Source organism: Ostrinia nubilalis, chromosome 1 (assembly GCF_963855985.1).
Source record: "Ostrinia nubilalis chromosome 1, ilOstNubi1.1, whole genome shotgun sequence".
NCBI classification, from domain to species: Eukaryota; Metazoa; Arthropoda; class Insecta; order Lepidoptera; family Crambidae; genus Ostrinia; species Ostrinia nubilalis.
Genome location: NC_087088.1, coordinates 12488548 through 12502253, shown reverse-complemented (window position 1 = coordinate 12502253; position 13706 = coordinate 12488548). Strand labels below are relative to the sequence as shown.

General features: G+C 36.2%; 2 protein-coding genes across 2 annotated transcripts in view; one reads left to right on the top strand and one right to left on the bottom strand.

The window, feature by feature from the left end:
* LOC135072802 (mitochondrial ribonuclease P protein 1 homolog) overlaps positions 1-13706 on the top strand; it is a 304546-nt gene that overhangs the window by 143948 nt on the left and 146892 nt on the right. The gene's annotated exons all lie outside the window — the stretch shown is intronic.
* LOC135076779 (uncharacterized) lies at positions 205-5904 on the bottom strand. The gene is made up of 6 exons (XM_063971211.1): positions 5843-5904; positions 1664-1833; positions 1249-1409; positions 742-1148; positions 426-649; positions 205-327 (listed from the first exon to the last, which is right to left on the bottom strand). The coding sequence occupies exons 1-6, from the start codon at positions 5883-5885 to the stop codon at positions 205-207; spliced, it is 1128 nt and encodes a 375-aa protein (XP_063827281.1). The 5' UTR covers positions 5886-5904.

Here is a 13706-nt window from a genome sequence, read left to right as displayed (position 1 = left end):
TTTAGAATACTTACTTTGTATGTTACTAGCTTATAGTGCTTAGATAGTGGTGGAAGTTTAATTTCTGTCATTAACTTCCCAGTAACATTTGTTTTTAAAAATTCGGTCATACTTAAGGTTGTTTGCTGTTTCTTTCGATCAACTATAAGAAATCTTAATTATAATGTAACCAGTAGAAAACAAATATAATAATATTGTAAGTATTCATATTGAAATCCACTTACCCAATGTGACCATTGCGCCTGCGCAGTCAAGTAATAAAAATATATCCGACTGGAAATCTGGATGATTATTTTTTAAAACCAAATTCCCAGCCAATGTTCCAATCTAAAAAAGTATATTGCATCTATTAAATAAGTACCTGCGCGGCGTTAACGATCATCTAAAGCTCATCTTGGTTGATGAAATACAAATATTATTATTACGTTTCTGACTGGAATGTGAGCGACTCGGTCGAGGTGGTTATACAACACTTGCAAGTACCAAAAATCTTCGTTACTCTCAGCCAACTCTTTGAACAACAACATTGTTTCAGTAAGGGTCATATTGGCACCGAGCACCAGGTTCACGTCCAAATAATGCGACTGTAGTTGTTTTATATTGCTGATATCTATGAGCACTTTTGGATATGAAATTATAGGTCTCACTCCTGAAAAATACACATTGTTATGTAGATTAATTATGTTAATAGCACAATCTTTTACATGAAATTTCTTTCAAATATAGTATTCTCTTAAAAACCTTTAGATGTATTTCCTGCTACTAGCATGTACGAATCGTAGCCAACTTTGTCTAAAGTTTCAAATATTTCAGCAATGTTATTTGCTGAAAACCATAACCTTCCATCAGCTAGTGTCATTTGTTTAGGAACAGATAGTATATTTTTGCTGTTCTTATTGACTAAACACCACTCTTGGAGTTCCTTATCAGAACATGAATCTCTGCAGTTCTTTCCCGATTTTGGACAAATTTGTTGGTCAATATCTTCTATATCCTTGATTTTCTGGAGTACTTTCGGATTAGCATCAACGGCTAGAGATTTGAAAGCTTCCAATATTGGTCGATAGCCAGTGCATCGACATAAATTGCTTCCGAATGAGTTCTCAATGTCTTTTTCTGTTAAGTGTCCATCACTTGAATGTAATAAACTATAATAAAAAAGAAAAATCCATGATTTGATGACGTGATATTGGGTCTTCTGGACAGCTTGTATTATTTTGATTAAGTCGCATTTTACATTATACCTACCTATAAAAACTCATTAAGAATCCCGGACTACAATATCCACACTGCGATCCAAAAAAGTGGTTCAGGCGCCTTTGTATGATGTTGTAGCCGACTTTCCTGTCACCGATGCCCTCTATCGTCGTAATGTCCCAGTTGTCACAAGACATGATCGCCACAAGGCACTGAAAGAGCAAAAAAAAAAAGTTACACTCTGTATTTTCTTAATAAAACCTGGTTGAAACTTCTCCATCTCTCTTACCTAAGTCTATTGCAATGACAACAATTTTGACAGCATTGTTGTGTTTTGGTAGTTGAGGTTAGATAGCCAGTTCCTCTGCATATGGTTGAGGATTCCGAGTGAAGCTTGCTTTCACCTACCACCTGATCATCTCTTTCGGCCAAGTGAAATAGAGATGAAAATAGATATTATACTAACCGAATTGACAGAAAAGGTGCTATCTTCATCGCCACCAGCCCCTGGTATGCGAACGCTAACGACGCAAGCGCCGCACCCACCTTCCAAACACATGTACTTGGTTCCGCGCTGATCCGCATGGCGTCGGATGAATTCGTTCAGTGTCGTGTCCACGGAGAATTCACCACCAGCTACGAATTAACAGTATTTTAAAGAACTTAACCATTCGGCTGCCTGCCACCGCAAAACTGTCTGGTAGCCAATGTAATAGGAGTTAAGACTATGTAAAAGATTGAGATATTCGATTTTGCGATCGATTTTCTATGCCCGAACGCCCCTGAGCACCGCACAACTTAGGGGCGCTTTATTGATTTGATAATTTTTAGCGTTCCGTAGTCCTGACAAGGAACCCTTATAGTTTCGATATGTCTGTCTGTCTGTCTGTCAGAGGTTTTGCTTGGAAACTATTGGCACTAGGGAGCTGTAATTTTGTGGAGGTATGTACGTACCCCCGTCCCCCCCCCCCCCTCTAAAAAGTAAACTGTTGTCTTGAAAAATCTGGAAAAATTCGTGATAATACAGCTTTTCATGAACTTTGTAGGAAAACTATAACGGTTAAGATACATCCGTTAGTTTAAGAGTAATAGTCACTCGTGTATTATAAAATTTCTTTACCAGTAAAAAATCCTTAGAAGAAAATAATGAAAAGTGACTTTAGATGAAGTAATTGCTTGCTTCTGAAATATATTGTGGTAATGACGGACAACTACGGAATCCTACACTGCGCGTGGCACGACACGCACTTGGCCAATTTTTAACAAATAAGCCCAATTCTTAGTTGCCTGTCAGAAAACACTTCAATGGCATTACTTGTATATGTCACCGTAAAATTGTGAATTCCGTCAAATTATAATCTGACGTAGTTAAATTACAATCTAACCTAACCTAACCCACTATTAGTTTACAATCTAACGCGTTATATTATAAACTAACAGAGTTCACAATTTCACGTTGACATATACATTCCATTCGAACAATATAGCAAACGTGTTAATACCTTTAAGAGCCATTTCACAAAAAAGTTCCGCGCAAATTTAGGTACAAACTGTCAACGCAACGTAAAAAGAGTAAAAAGAACGCCGAAATGGACAAAAAAATCTTGAGCCGTGACCTTATTAAGACTTGATATAAGTTATTAATATTAAGGTAGAATAAGGTATTAATTAAAACTTGATAAATTAATTTAAAATTTTAATATAGTTTATGTAATCTTTCAAAAAATTTTATATTTCGATTAATAATAATGAAACACGAATAGGTATAATATGTAAAATATATATTAAGTACAAAATAAAGACAGTCACATAGTGAAAAAAAAAATGCCCTCTTACAGCTCTATCATCGTACCCTGGATATCATTTAGGGACGAAGGCGAATCACACAAGCCCAAACTCCATGGGGTTCTATTGTTTTGTTACGGAGTTGCAATGGAGGTGGCCATTGCAACTCCTCCAGATCCAATAACAGACAGAGCTAAGAAATAAATAAATAAATAATAATAATTAAACAAATAACTAAAATATTTCATCTAACTATCTTACTTCTTACTAGTCTTACTAATATTATAAATACGAAAGTTTGAATGGATGTCTGGATGTTTGTTACTCTTTCACGCAAAAACTACTGAACAGATTTTGATGAAACTTTACAGTACAGCACAGCAGTACTAGGCAGTCTGTGTTCAACTATCACTCGGGTCGGACGTTCCTATCGCAAAACCGTTGGTTCACTCAGTTCCGATACGACTCTAGTGCTGTGTGTAATTATTCTCGTGAATACACTGAGTTTATTAATTTCTACGAGTGGATTTCATTTTGCCTGAGACCTACGCCATGAACCCTGAACAAGAAGACCCTGTCGCCAGCGACAGCGACACTTATCCATCCCTAGCGTTGACCAGAATTGTGCGCATACTCTGGAGCATGCTACATACAACCAGTGGCGGCGTAGCATAGGTTGGCACCCGGGGCGGCACCCCCCCCCCCCCCCCCCCCGTCATAATGTAAATTATAGCCTAAGACACCCCAGAATGGCACCTCCCCTGTCATGACATCACGACCGTCCTTGCCATGCAGATGCGTCAGTGAGTACTAATCTGCGCGACTTTGTCACCCCCTGATGCTTGGCACCCGGGGCGGACCGCCCCTACCGCCCCCCCCTTACGCCGCTACTGCATACAACTGGCCGTCGGAGAAGCATAGATTTCCCTTAAGTCTACTCCTGCTACCATATGGCACTCCGCTAAAACTCGTGAGGGCGCCAACACTTGCTTTTGTATCGAAAATTAGTATGAGCAGCGCACGTGGTTGCGTTGCGGCTCTATGCAACCACGCTATCTTAAACCGTGGCCCCTAAGCATGAGATGGGAAACTGCACTCTCTTGAATTCTCTTTAATTTGATGGTATTAGGGGAATCCTAGGAACGAATACAGACTTTACAATGGAATCTCCTAATCAATATTGAAGTACTTAGCATCTCTCTCTATGGAAGCAAGTTATCTCCAAAATAACATTCTACACCTTTTTAACCTAGTCAGGTAATAATTTTATTAAAATACGAAGCACTTCATCTACACTGATCATCATAAAAATCGACCCACCTACGTTTTACAGGAAAACTCGTTTCTACTGACACAATCATGGTTCTCCAACAATATTGGTGTTATTTGAAAGCCCAATAAATATCCTTAAAGAAAAACACATTTAATTTCCTAATAAACGATTAACATATACAATAAATGTGACTTGAAAAACTTGAAAAAAGACCTCACTTTGGGCTCACCTCTGGGATCAATTAGACCAATTTTTATGGTTATAAAACCAAATAATGATCTCACGTGTCCTCTTTAGCAGATGGATAGCGATTAATCCTAACTTAACAGTTTTATAGCCATAAAAGTTGGCTCAAACATAACTACCTATTTTTTGAAGAAGTGACTCTGGATTCTTCTACAGACACATTTTTGGGGTTAAATCATTTCCTTTAATGAAATGAAGTTTAGAACTAGGCTTTTAAATAGTAATATAGTATAGTAATATTGGTGGGAAGTGGGGATGCATACGTTTGAAAGTGCTTGTCGCGGGTGGGTCGATTTTTATGATGCTGGTCATCATAAAAATCGACTGAATAGGATATAAAATAGATTTTAGAAGTTAATAAATTAATTATGCATAAAATATAAATGTTACGGTAAATATGATAAATGTAAAAATTATGAATAATCGCCGGTTATTATGACTAATTACCTCATGATTTGGTAAATGTGATTAATATGAGATTATTTATGTGTGTATAAATCTAAATAGACATCCTTTCAGTTTCTGCTCGGCAGGGAATCGAACCCGGGACCTCTCGGCATATTAGTCCGTTTTGAACCACTACACCAAACGGCCGACTTGAAACAGGGACCTCTCGGCATAGTATCAAATGTATTTGGTCGCCGTATAAATCACCGTTTCACGACACGAACGCACGTAAACGTCATGGCGGGAAAAGTGACACAGGTCTTGCCTTGACGGGCGCTCGCGCCATACTAATCGATGTCGGCTTGCGTATTGTAATTTATACTGATATTCACATCAATATTTTGACAAAGTGGTTACTAATATTTAAACAATAACTGTAGAAATCTATTCTACAATGCATATTCTTTATTTTGGGATACTTTTATTGCAGTTATTGCTGTGTTTTTAAACCAAAAACCACGATCAAAATGTGACGTTAATCTTCAAATTTGCCAAATTATTTTTAAATTTTACTCAATAATGGTAGTGAAATTCAAGAATCCATTTCATTAATGGACAACAAGAATATATGTCCGATGATTACTATATATTTTTAAGCTTATTATATGAGCATAAATAATAGATACAGGACTTTGAAATTGAGTCTGTGGCAATTTTTCCGTAAAATGGTTGTGGGAGATGGGGCACTGAGAATTAAGCAAAAGAGTTTTAGTAAATCCGTTTCATTAATGGTCAACACTAAGGATTGACCTATCTTTCGCAGTTATTCAATAATATCTGGGTGTTGCTTAAGATAGAAATTCATGCTTCCAAAATCTTAGAAATTCGCACGAAAATGTAAAATGGCTCTTAAGTAATAAAATATTTGAGCTAGAAATTAGGAACATTACATACCACTATATTTCTTCCCATTGATCTTAAAGTATACCCTATCCATATTCGTAAGCACGTCTGCACTTAACGTAAACGTATTGGATATAAGCATTTAATTATTCTTCCATATGTACCTAAAATGATGTATTTCCCAGGTCAGTTTAAAAATAATTAAATTACCAATATTTACCTAATGAATAATAATTATGATAACCGTTATCCGCTGAAACCGATATTAAGTGGTTTCTTTAGGTATATTCAGGGTTCAGTCTAAGTCAACGAGGCTATAATATCTAGGGGAGACCAAGGAGAGTTGTGACATTGTCGATTTTTTTGACCTTATTGAGCAAACTCGTTGGCGTTTTTAGGGTTCCGTAGCCAAATGGCAAAAAACTGAACTCTTATAGATTCATCATGTGTCTGTCTGTCCGTCCGTCCGTATGTCACAGCCACTTTTTTCCGAAACTATAAGAGCTAATAGACCGAACGCGATGGACTGTTGTGGACGCCCTCTGCCCCATCTAGGGGACATAGGACCTTAATGCCCGTTTTCACCATCAATCCCTAATTTTTAAGTGACCCCTATGAAAACAAAATTCCTGTTATGTGTTACCCTATGGTAACACACCTATGGGATCACTTAACAATTAGGGATTGGTGGTGAAAATGAGCATTAGTGAAGTAAGTCATAAGAGCTATACTGTTGAAACTATGTAGTAGATGTATTCTATGAACCGCATTAAAATTTTCACACAAAAATATAAAGAAAAAACATTAAATTTTGGGGGTTCCCCATACTAACTTAGAACTGGAAACATAAACATACTTATATAGAACTGAAACTCAAATATTTTTTTCATCAAACCCATACGTCTAGGGTATCTATGGATAGGTCTTCAAAAATGATATTGAGGTTTCTAATATCATTTTTTTTCTAAACTGAATAGTTTGAGCGAGAGACGCTTCCAAAGTGGTAAACTTGTAAAATAAGAAAATGAGTCCTTTCCTCATCAACACGTAGGTAGAGGTATTAAATTGAAATACATATCAAATACTCAGGTATACAGTACCTTTAAGCTGTAAAAAATCAAAGTTAATTTAATATACCTAAAGGTTTGTACGGAACCCTCTGTGCGCAAGTCAAGGCCAAGTGCGGCCGGTTTTTAGGGTTCCGTACCTCAAAAGGAAAAAACTGAACCCTTATAGGATCACTTTGTTGTCCGTCTGTCCGTCCGTCTGTCAAGACCCTTTATCTCAAGAACGCGTGAACGTATCAAGCTGAAATTCACATGAAATACTCAGGTCTATTGTCCCTTTAGGCTGTGAAAATATCAAACTTCTAAGCCAAGCCAATCAAAAGATACAGCCGATTATGTCGATATTTTCAACAAATTTTCGACACTCGCAAAGGAATCAAAACCTACAGGATACTTCCCGTAAACTCAGAATCTTGAAATTTGGCATAAAGCATTGTCATACAATGCAAATATAGGAAAAATTGCGAAAATTACATTTTTTTAGTTATATAATATAATAAAAATATTTTAATAAAATGAAACTTACTACCTTATTTCTCACGAACGAATAAAGGTATCAAATTGAAATTTATACCAAATACCTAGATCTATTGTCCCTTTAAGAAGTAAAAAAATCAAACTTCTAAGTTAACGCGATCAAAAGATACAGCAGTTTATACCGACACCTTAGACGAATTTCCGTCACACGCTAGGGAATCAAAACCTACAAGGTACTTCCTGTGAACTCAGAATCTTGAAATTCGGCACGAAGCAACGTTATATAGTACAGATAAAGGAAAAATTGCGAAAATGATAAATTTGAAGTTATATAAAATTTAAAATATTATTTTTACTTACATGACATAAAATATTTTTTTAATAATTATAAACTTACTACCTACCCTTTTTCACATGAACGCGTAGAGATATTAAAGTTGAAATTCATATCAAACACTTCTTAAATCTAATTGCCTCTAAACTGTGAGAAATTCTAAATCAACGCAAAAATTCAAAACGCTGAGGTAGGTACCTACCTATAATGCAAATATAGGAAAAATAAATAAATAAAAAATAATCATACCGCATATTTTGAAATTCGCCACTACTCGCAACGGAATCAAGTAAGTAATTTGATTTAATACGTCATAAATTGTAAACCGCTACGTTTGTACGGCGGAACTCTCGGTGTGCGAGCCAGACTCGCACTTGGCCGGTTTTTTTTATTTAGTTCAAGGCTCGAGCTAACAAATACGTGCAAATACGCTGTTGCGAGCTCGCTGACAGCTAGTTAATAATTATTATTTATTATCACTGTTTATAAATACATTAATTATTTTATTGCTCAACTTCTTATTTTCAGTAATCCGACACAAAAAAAGACTTTAATACTTTAGATATTTTAAAAGCCCCTTTTTGTGTTGAACCCTATATGGATGATTTGTATTCGTTTATGATATTTACATATGCAAGAATTTTTTACCAATTATTAAACACGCACATCCACATTGGTATGCTTGGAACTATATTTTGTATCTTAAAACTGCATAAAACCAAACAATTTTATAGTAAAACCATTTTACGCCTCGTGTTTCTTTTATCAATTTTTGAACGTAAACCACAACAAACCAATGCATATCGTATTAATCTTTAAACATTCGTAGATTCAATATCTGCCAAATGAATTATGGGGGGTAATAAACATCTTTTGCAAGGGAGAGCTGCGGCTCCCCTGACCGGACGCATAGTTATTTAGTAAAGCAATAAAGCGGGTTATGTCTCGGCCGGCGCCACGGCCGTCCACCTAATCAAATAAACCAGAACAAGGAACAGATTTACGACCGCCAAGAAAATCTCCGTTTATACACACCCACCGCTGTACACAGATAAATTAAATACGAGGGTTTAAAAGCGTGGAACAAAGCCGTTATTGGGGCGCCGATAAGAGCTTTAATGTCGTATGAAGTCGAAATAAAAATCAGTTGACGTAGAAGACAAACGATCGGGCAGTTGTAAAAAGACCAGTAGTGGAGTAGCCACACGAAGTGTTTATCATTAGTCATGCTTTTGACGGAAACAATGTCTCTATAAATAAATAATGACATTCCCTTAATGCCATAATAATCCCATTTCCCAAACGGAGTGACGGACGATATTTTCTGCGTCATTTTATTATAAAGCAGGAATGTGAAAGAAAAGGTTTAACTGCATACAATCACAGATAGAGCAGAACTGCATATGAAATCGAAATGAATCCATATCTGTGAACACATCAAGTCTCAAACGACTGTGCTCATGCAAGTTCATATAACTGCGTAATTTGCAGAGTGCAGAGTCAAAAGGCGACCCCCGTGGCGGATCTTTGATAGGGCGAGGCGTAAACATAAAACTGGCACTGATTCAGCAGCATATAGTGGTGTTGAAAGCACTGTATATCTTCTGTATACAGCTCATGGAATTCTGTCTTACATTTAAATTCTAGGGCTGTGATTTTCTATTACGACGACTAGAGTAGAAGAAAGCGTCAAAAATTATGTTTTTGACTAAATTCGAACTTTTTTAGTTTGATTACTATCAGTTAAGATTAAAATGAGTCAACTGAATATTTAGTAGGTTCTTTCTCTTTCAATGCAATTATCAATAGAATCTTAATTAATTTTCTAAACCTAAGAAAACTTCCTTTCCGTAAATCGAAGCATTACTCGCTACTGCCTCGTTATCTCAAAGTGATTTAGAATTGAAAATCCCTGTCAGGGGAAAGAAATCGCATGAGTGTGTTCAAACAGACAAGCGCATTTCAGATCGTGAATCTCCGTAATTTGCAGAGTGCGGACTCAAAAGGATGCCCTGTAGCGCACCGTTGCAGCAAAGAGGCGCACACGTTAACATCGGGCTCGATTCCGAGATGGTCACTTTGCGTATCATAGGCTGTATATTTCTCTTGACTTTCCTATGGAATAAAAAGAGACAAACAATGTTTCGTGAATTTCCAATTGGAATGAAAAAATATGACCATGATGTCCCATGATTAGTTTTATTTTTTTATGAACTCGGCTGAGTTTTGCCATATGATTCTGGAAGATTAGAATAGGACCACTGCTACTTTTATAGTGAATGTCATGTGAACATCAGGACTCCCCAACTCGTCTGGCCAGCGTGAGAAGTGTAGACCAAAACCTTCATTTGCCTGGAAATTATGGAGGGTGGTGTTCTGCAGTAGAGACTAAATGACCGAATAATTAGTATTGGTTAATTTTGATACATAAAAATCCCAGAATCAGCCCCTTAACTCAGACTCAGCGCTGAAAGCACGCACGATTATTTATTAATGTTACTGTTCAACGCTCAAGTGGGGTGACATGGAATAAAAGAAGCACTATGGCCCATATGATTCATGAAATGCCGTTCAATTATGAATAAAAAATTATACAGCACACGTAGAAAGATACGAACAAAGATTGTAGGTATAATGAGAATAAAAATGTCTGAAGCATTAACGTTCTCGATCGTAGAAAAAACAATTAATCAGACCATCCGAATTTAATGAAAATGCATTTTAAAAGTCAAGAGAAATAGATACAGCGAGATTTGCAGAGCACTCGTAGCCAAATGGAGATAATCCTTTAAACTGAAACAATCTTTTATTGTGCGACAAGCGCCGTGCACTCTTAACTCCGGCTTTAATTAATTAAAAGTCAGATAAGAATCTATTGTTGAAAGTGAGACGATTCGTTAAACGAAGTGTTACCTACTTAACGACAATGGCTTGTCTTCTAATGAGAGGAACTTTCTTTACGGCGACTTTAGAGTCCACCTGAGCTTTGTTTAAGATTTATAGACGCTGAAAGTAATTACTATTTTAATTACATAAGAACTAAAACTTTACTTTGAGACTTACTTTACTTTTATCGTGGGGGTCAGAGTTCATAAATCTAACAATGTTCAATTGGAGCGAGACTGCTTAGTGCGCCCTTTCGAAGCATGAAATTATATTTTTAGTTTACGTACACATTAGTCCGATTCAACTCAAGCACAGTGTCTTAGTCTAACCTAAAAATCGAGAAATTCCAACTCTATAACTATTAAATCATGAAGACGATTGATCAATTAACATCCTTAATTAAGGATGTTTCTAATTCTCAAGTTATATGATGATTAAGTACTTCTAAAACAATAAAACTCACCAAATCAAAAACAATTTCAGGGTTGTGACCGCAGTTTTCAAACGCGCATTTTGTGCGCATAAAATTATCAAAATAGAACCTTGTAAATATATCAAAAAGTTATATTCTGCAGTGGTGGAAACAATTGGTGGGCAAGTCTTGTTCCCTCTATAACCTCACCACTGTCTATTGCCACAATAGACATAGTAATCCTTGCATGACAACAGAGATTTATGCAGTAATTGCTCCATTGAATATGCAAGTGGGACGAAGGACGTCACCCGACGCAAATTAGGTTATTGTAACTATTACATGCTTGTGTAATGCATAACATAATAATGCATATAGTTATGATGTTTTTTTTGGTACTAATTTCTTAACACGTAATATCAAGAAATTGAAAAAGTCTGACTCTACCTAATAAATAACAAATAATAAAGCTTTTAATTTACATGAGACATTATTAGTTAGGTAGATGTACTATATTACAATGACTTGCACTGTACAGTTTTGGAAATTCCCAAATTAACGTAGTAGTTTTTATTGTTAATAGACGCCCGGTATAATATATTAGACCACAGAGGGCTATATTTCGTGAACTCAATTTAAAAGTTTAAATATTATAATACCTTGTATAATTTGCTGTGAGCGGTAAACTAATGCAGCGTGGCCAACGACCATGGGGCTGACCGATGAAAAATCAAATCAACCCCGTAGGCTTACTTACTTCTTTTAATAACTCATACCTATTCGGGACTATCCCCAAGAAACGTACTGTGCCTTGAAGTCGAAAACATTAGTCGAATTATGATGTACAGTCAATCCTATTAAAACATAAATACCACAGAGTTGAGTTTGTCATTCACCGTCTGTCTGTACTTAACTATCAATCACCTACGATATTGGTTCCTTCAATCACCCTTCGAGTTGGTTAAAATAACACCTAAGTATTTCCGACTATATTTTCTAAGTGGAAAACTCGAGATTCTTTTCCCGGAAAATTCTTCTCGACGGTCTTAGTGTAAAGGGTCTCATTAATAAAGAATTAGTTTTCAAACCTAACCCTTGTATAGGTAACGGGAGAATTTTTCTCAATTTATTCACAACATTTTAAAAATGTTTGCTCTAAGAAAATAATATCTTTAATAAGGAAATACCGATCTGTAAAGCTTCGCATTACTTTCTTGTTATTTTTGTTTGGGCATCTTTCTACGAAGCTATTATAAAACATTTTCCTCTTCTATTATTAACATCACAGCATTGAAATCTAAGGCCTCTCGTCTGTCATTATCACTGAAGCATTACGCATAATATGTTAAACACATTTTTATTTTACTTTCTTTTCAACATCAATTCATCATAAAGGTTTTAGGAAGCGTATTTTAAGATTATTATTAATTAATCATGGAGAATAACTGAAATAATGATTAAAGTGCACTTTACAAAATATAATTACATGTATGAGTATGTTCTGTAAGAAGATGTCCTGCCTGCCTGCTACGTTTCATTGGCCCTAAATGCACTTAGGTATCTTTTTAAAAAAAAAACAATGACAATCTCAAAGGTAGTCTCAAAGGTGATTGTGGTAGGTATCTACTGAAGAAGATGTAGTATCATACCAAAATGTGTGTAATTTTATTCCAAACTGAACAACGTTTGTTGCAAAAGTGATTAATATCTAACGAAACGTCAAATTGCGTGTCTGACACTCGGGATCCGGGTCAGATGGCATGCGAGCGCGAATGACTGCACACCCACAGGGCCCAACCTTTCCCTCGGCGAACAGGGAAAGTCAATTTTAACCGACAACTTTTTAAAGTACTTAAGCGGCACCTAGCAGACCTTTCCATCCATTGATTTTTCACTCGGCACTTAGTTAGCGTTTTTCTTTGATTCCGACAAACCTTTTAGGTCAAATTCAAATCTTTGGAAGTGCTTGCTTAGATATAAGTGTGTCATATTCTGCTTAAGTGAGGTTAGCGCCTAAACGAAAGGTGTAATAAAGTTTAGTGAACCGCGGCTGTGTGTGCAACGAACCGGGTGTTTGGGAGCTTGTGTCTAATTCGCCCCGTGATTTTGTCGTCAAGAATTAGGCACGCTTATGACGATTAAGGTTCTTATAATAAAACGAATTAAGTTTATAATTAATCACAAAAATACATATTTTTTTCTTCAACCAAAAGGCGTCCACCTTTAGAAGGCATCTCACGCGGATTGCTAGAATGACCTATCCTGCGCTGCTTGCATCTAGACGCTTTCCGTAACCTTCTCCAGGTTATTGGTTGTTGGTTGAATGGAAAGCCAAACGAAGAAGAATATAATTTATTAGTATTTGTTCTCTGATATTGTGTAGCGTTTTATTAAACTTTGCGCAAATGAAATCGGGAGCGTTGCAAGTCGCTGTATGAGAGTGGTGATCACTGAGACTTAATTACGCACGAACGCTCTTAAAAACTTTTGTGTACGGTTTCTTTTGTTGGCGTGTAAAGGCAAAACGTTTTAGAAACTCGACAATGAGAAATAATAAAAACAAAATACAAGAACACGCACTTACTCGTATTTCACTCTTTGCAGTCATATTATCTGACTTTTTCTAATGGTTTATTATTGGAGCTAACAATATTATTATTAAAACTAATTTTAAATTGTATGTTCGAACCAAATAAATGTTTTCCATTTTAATGTGATAGTGGCAGACGAGTAGACACG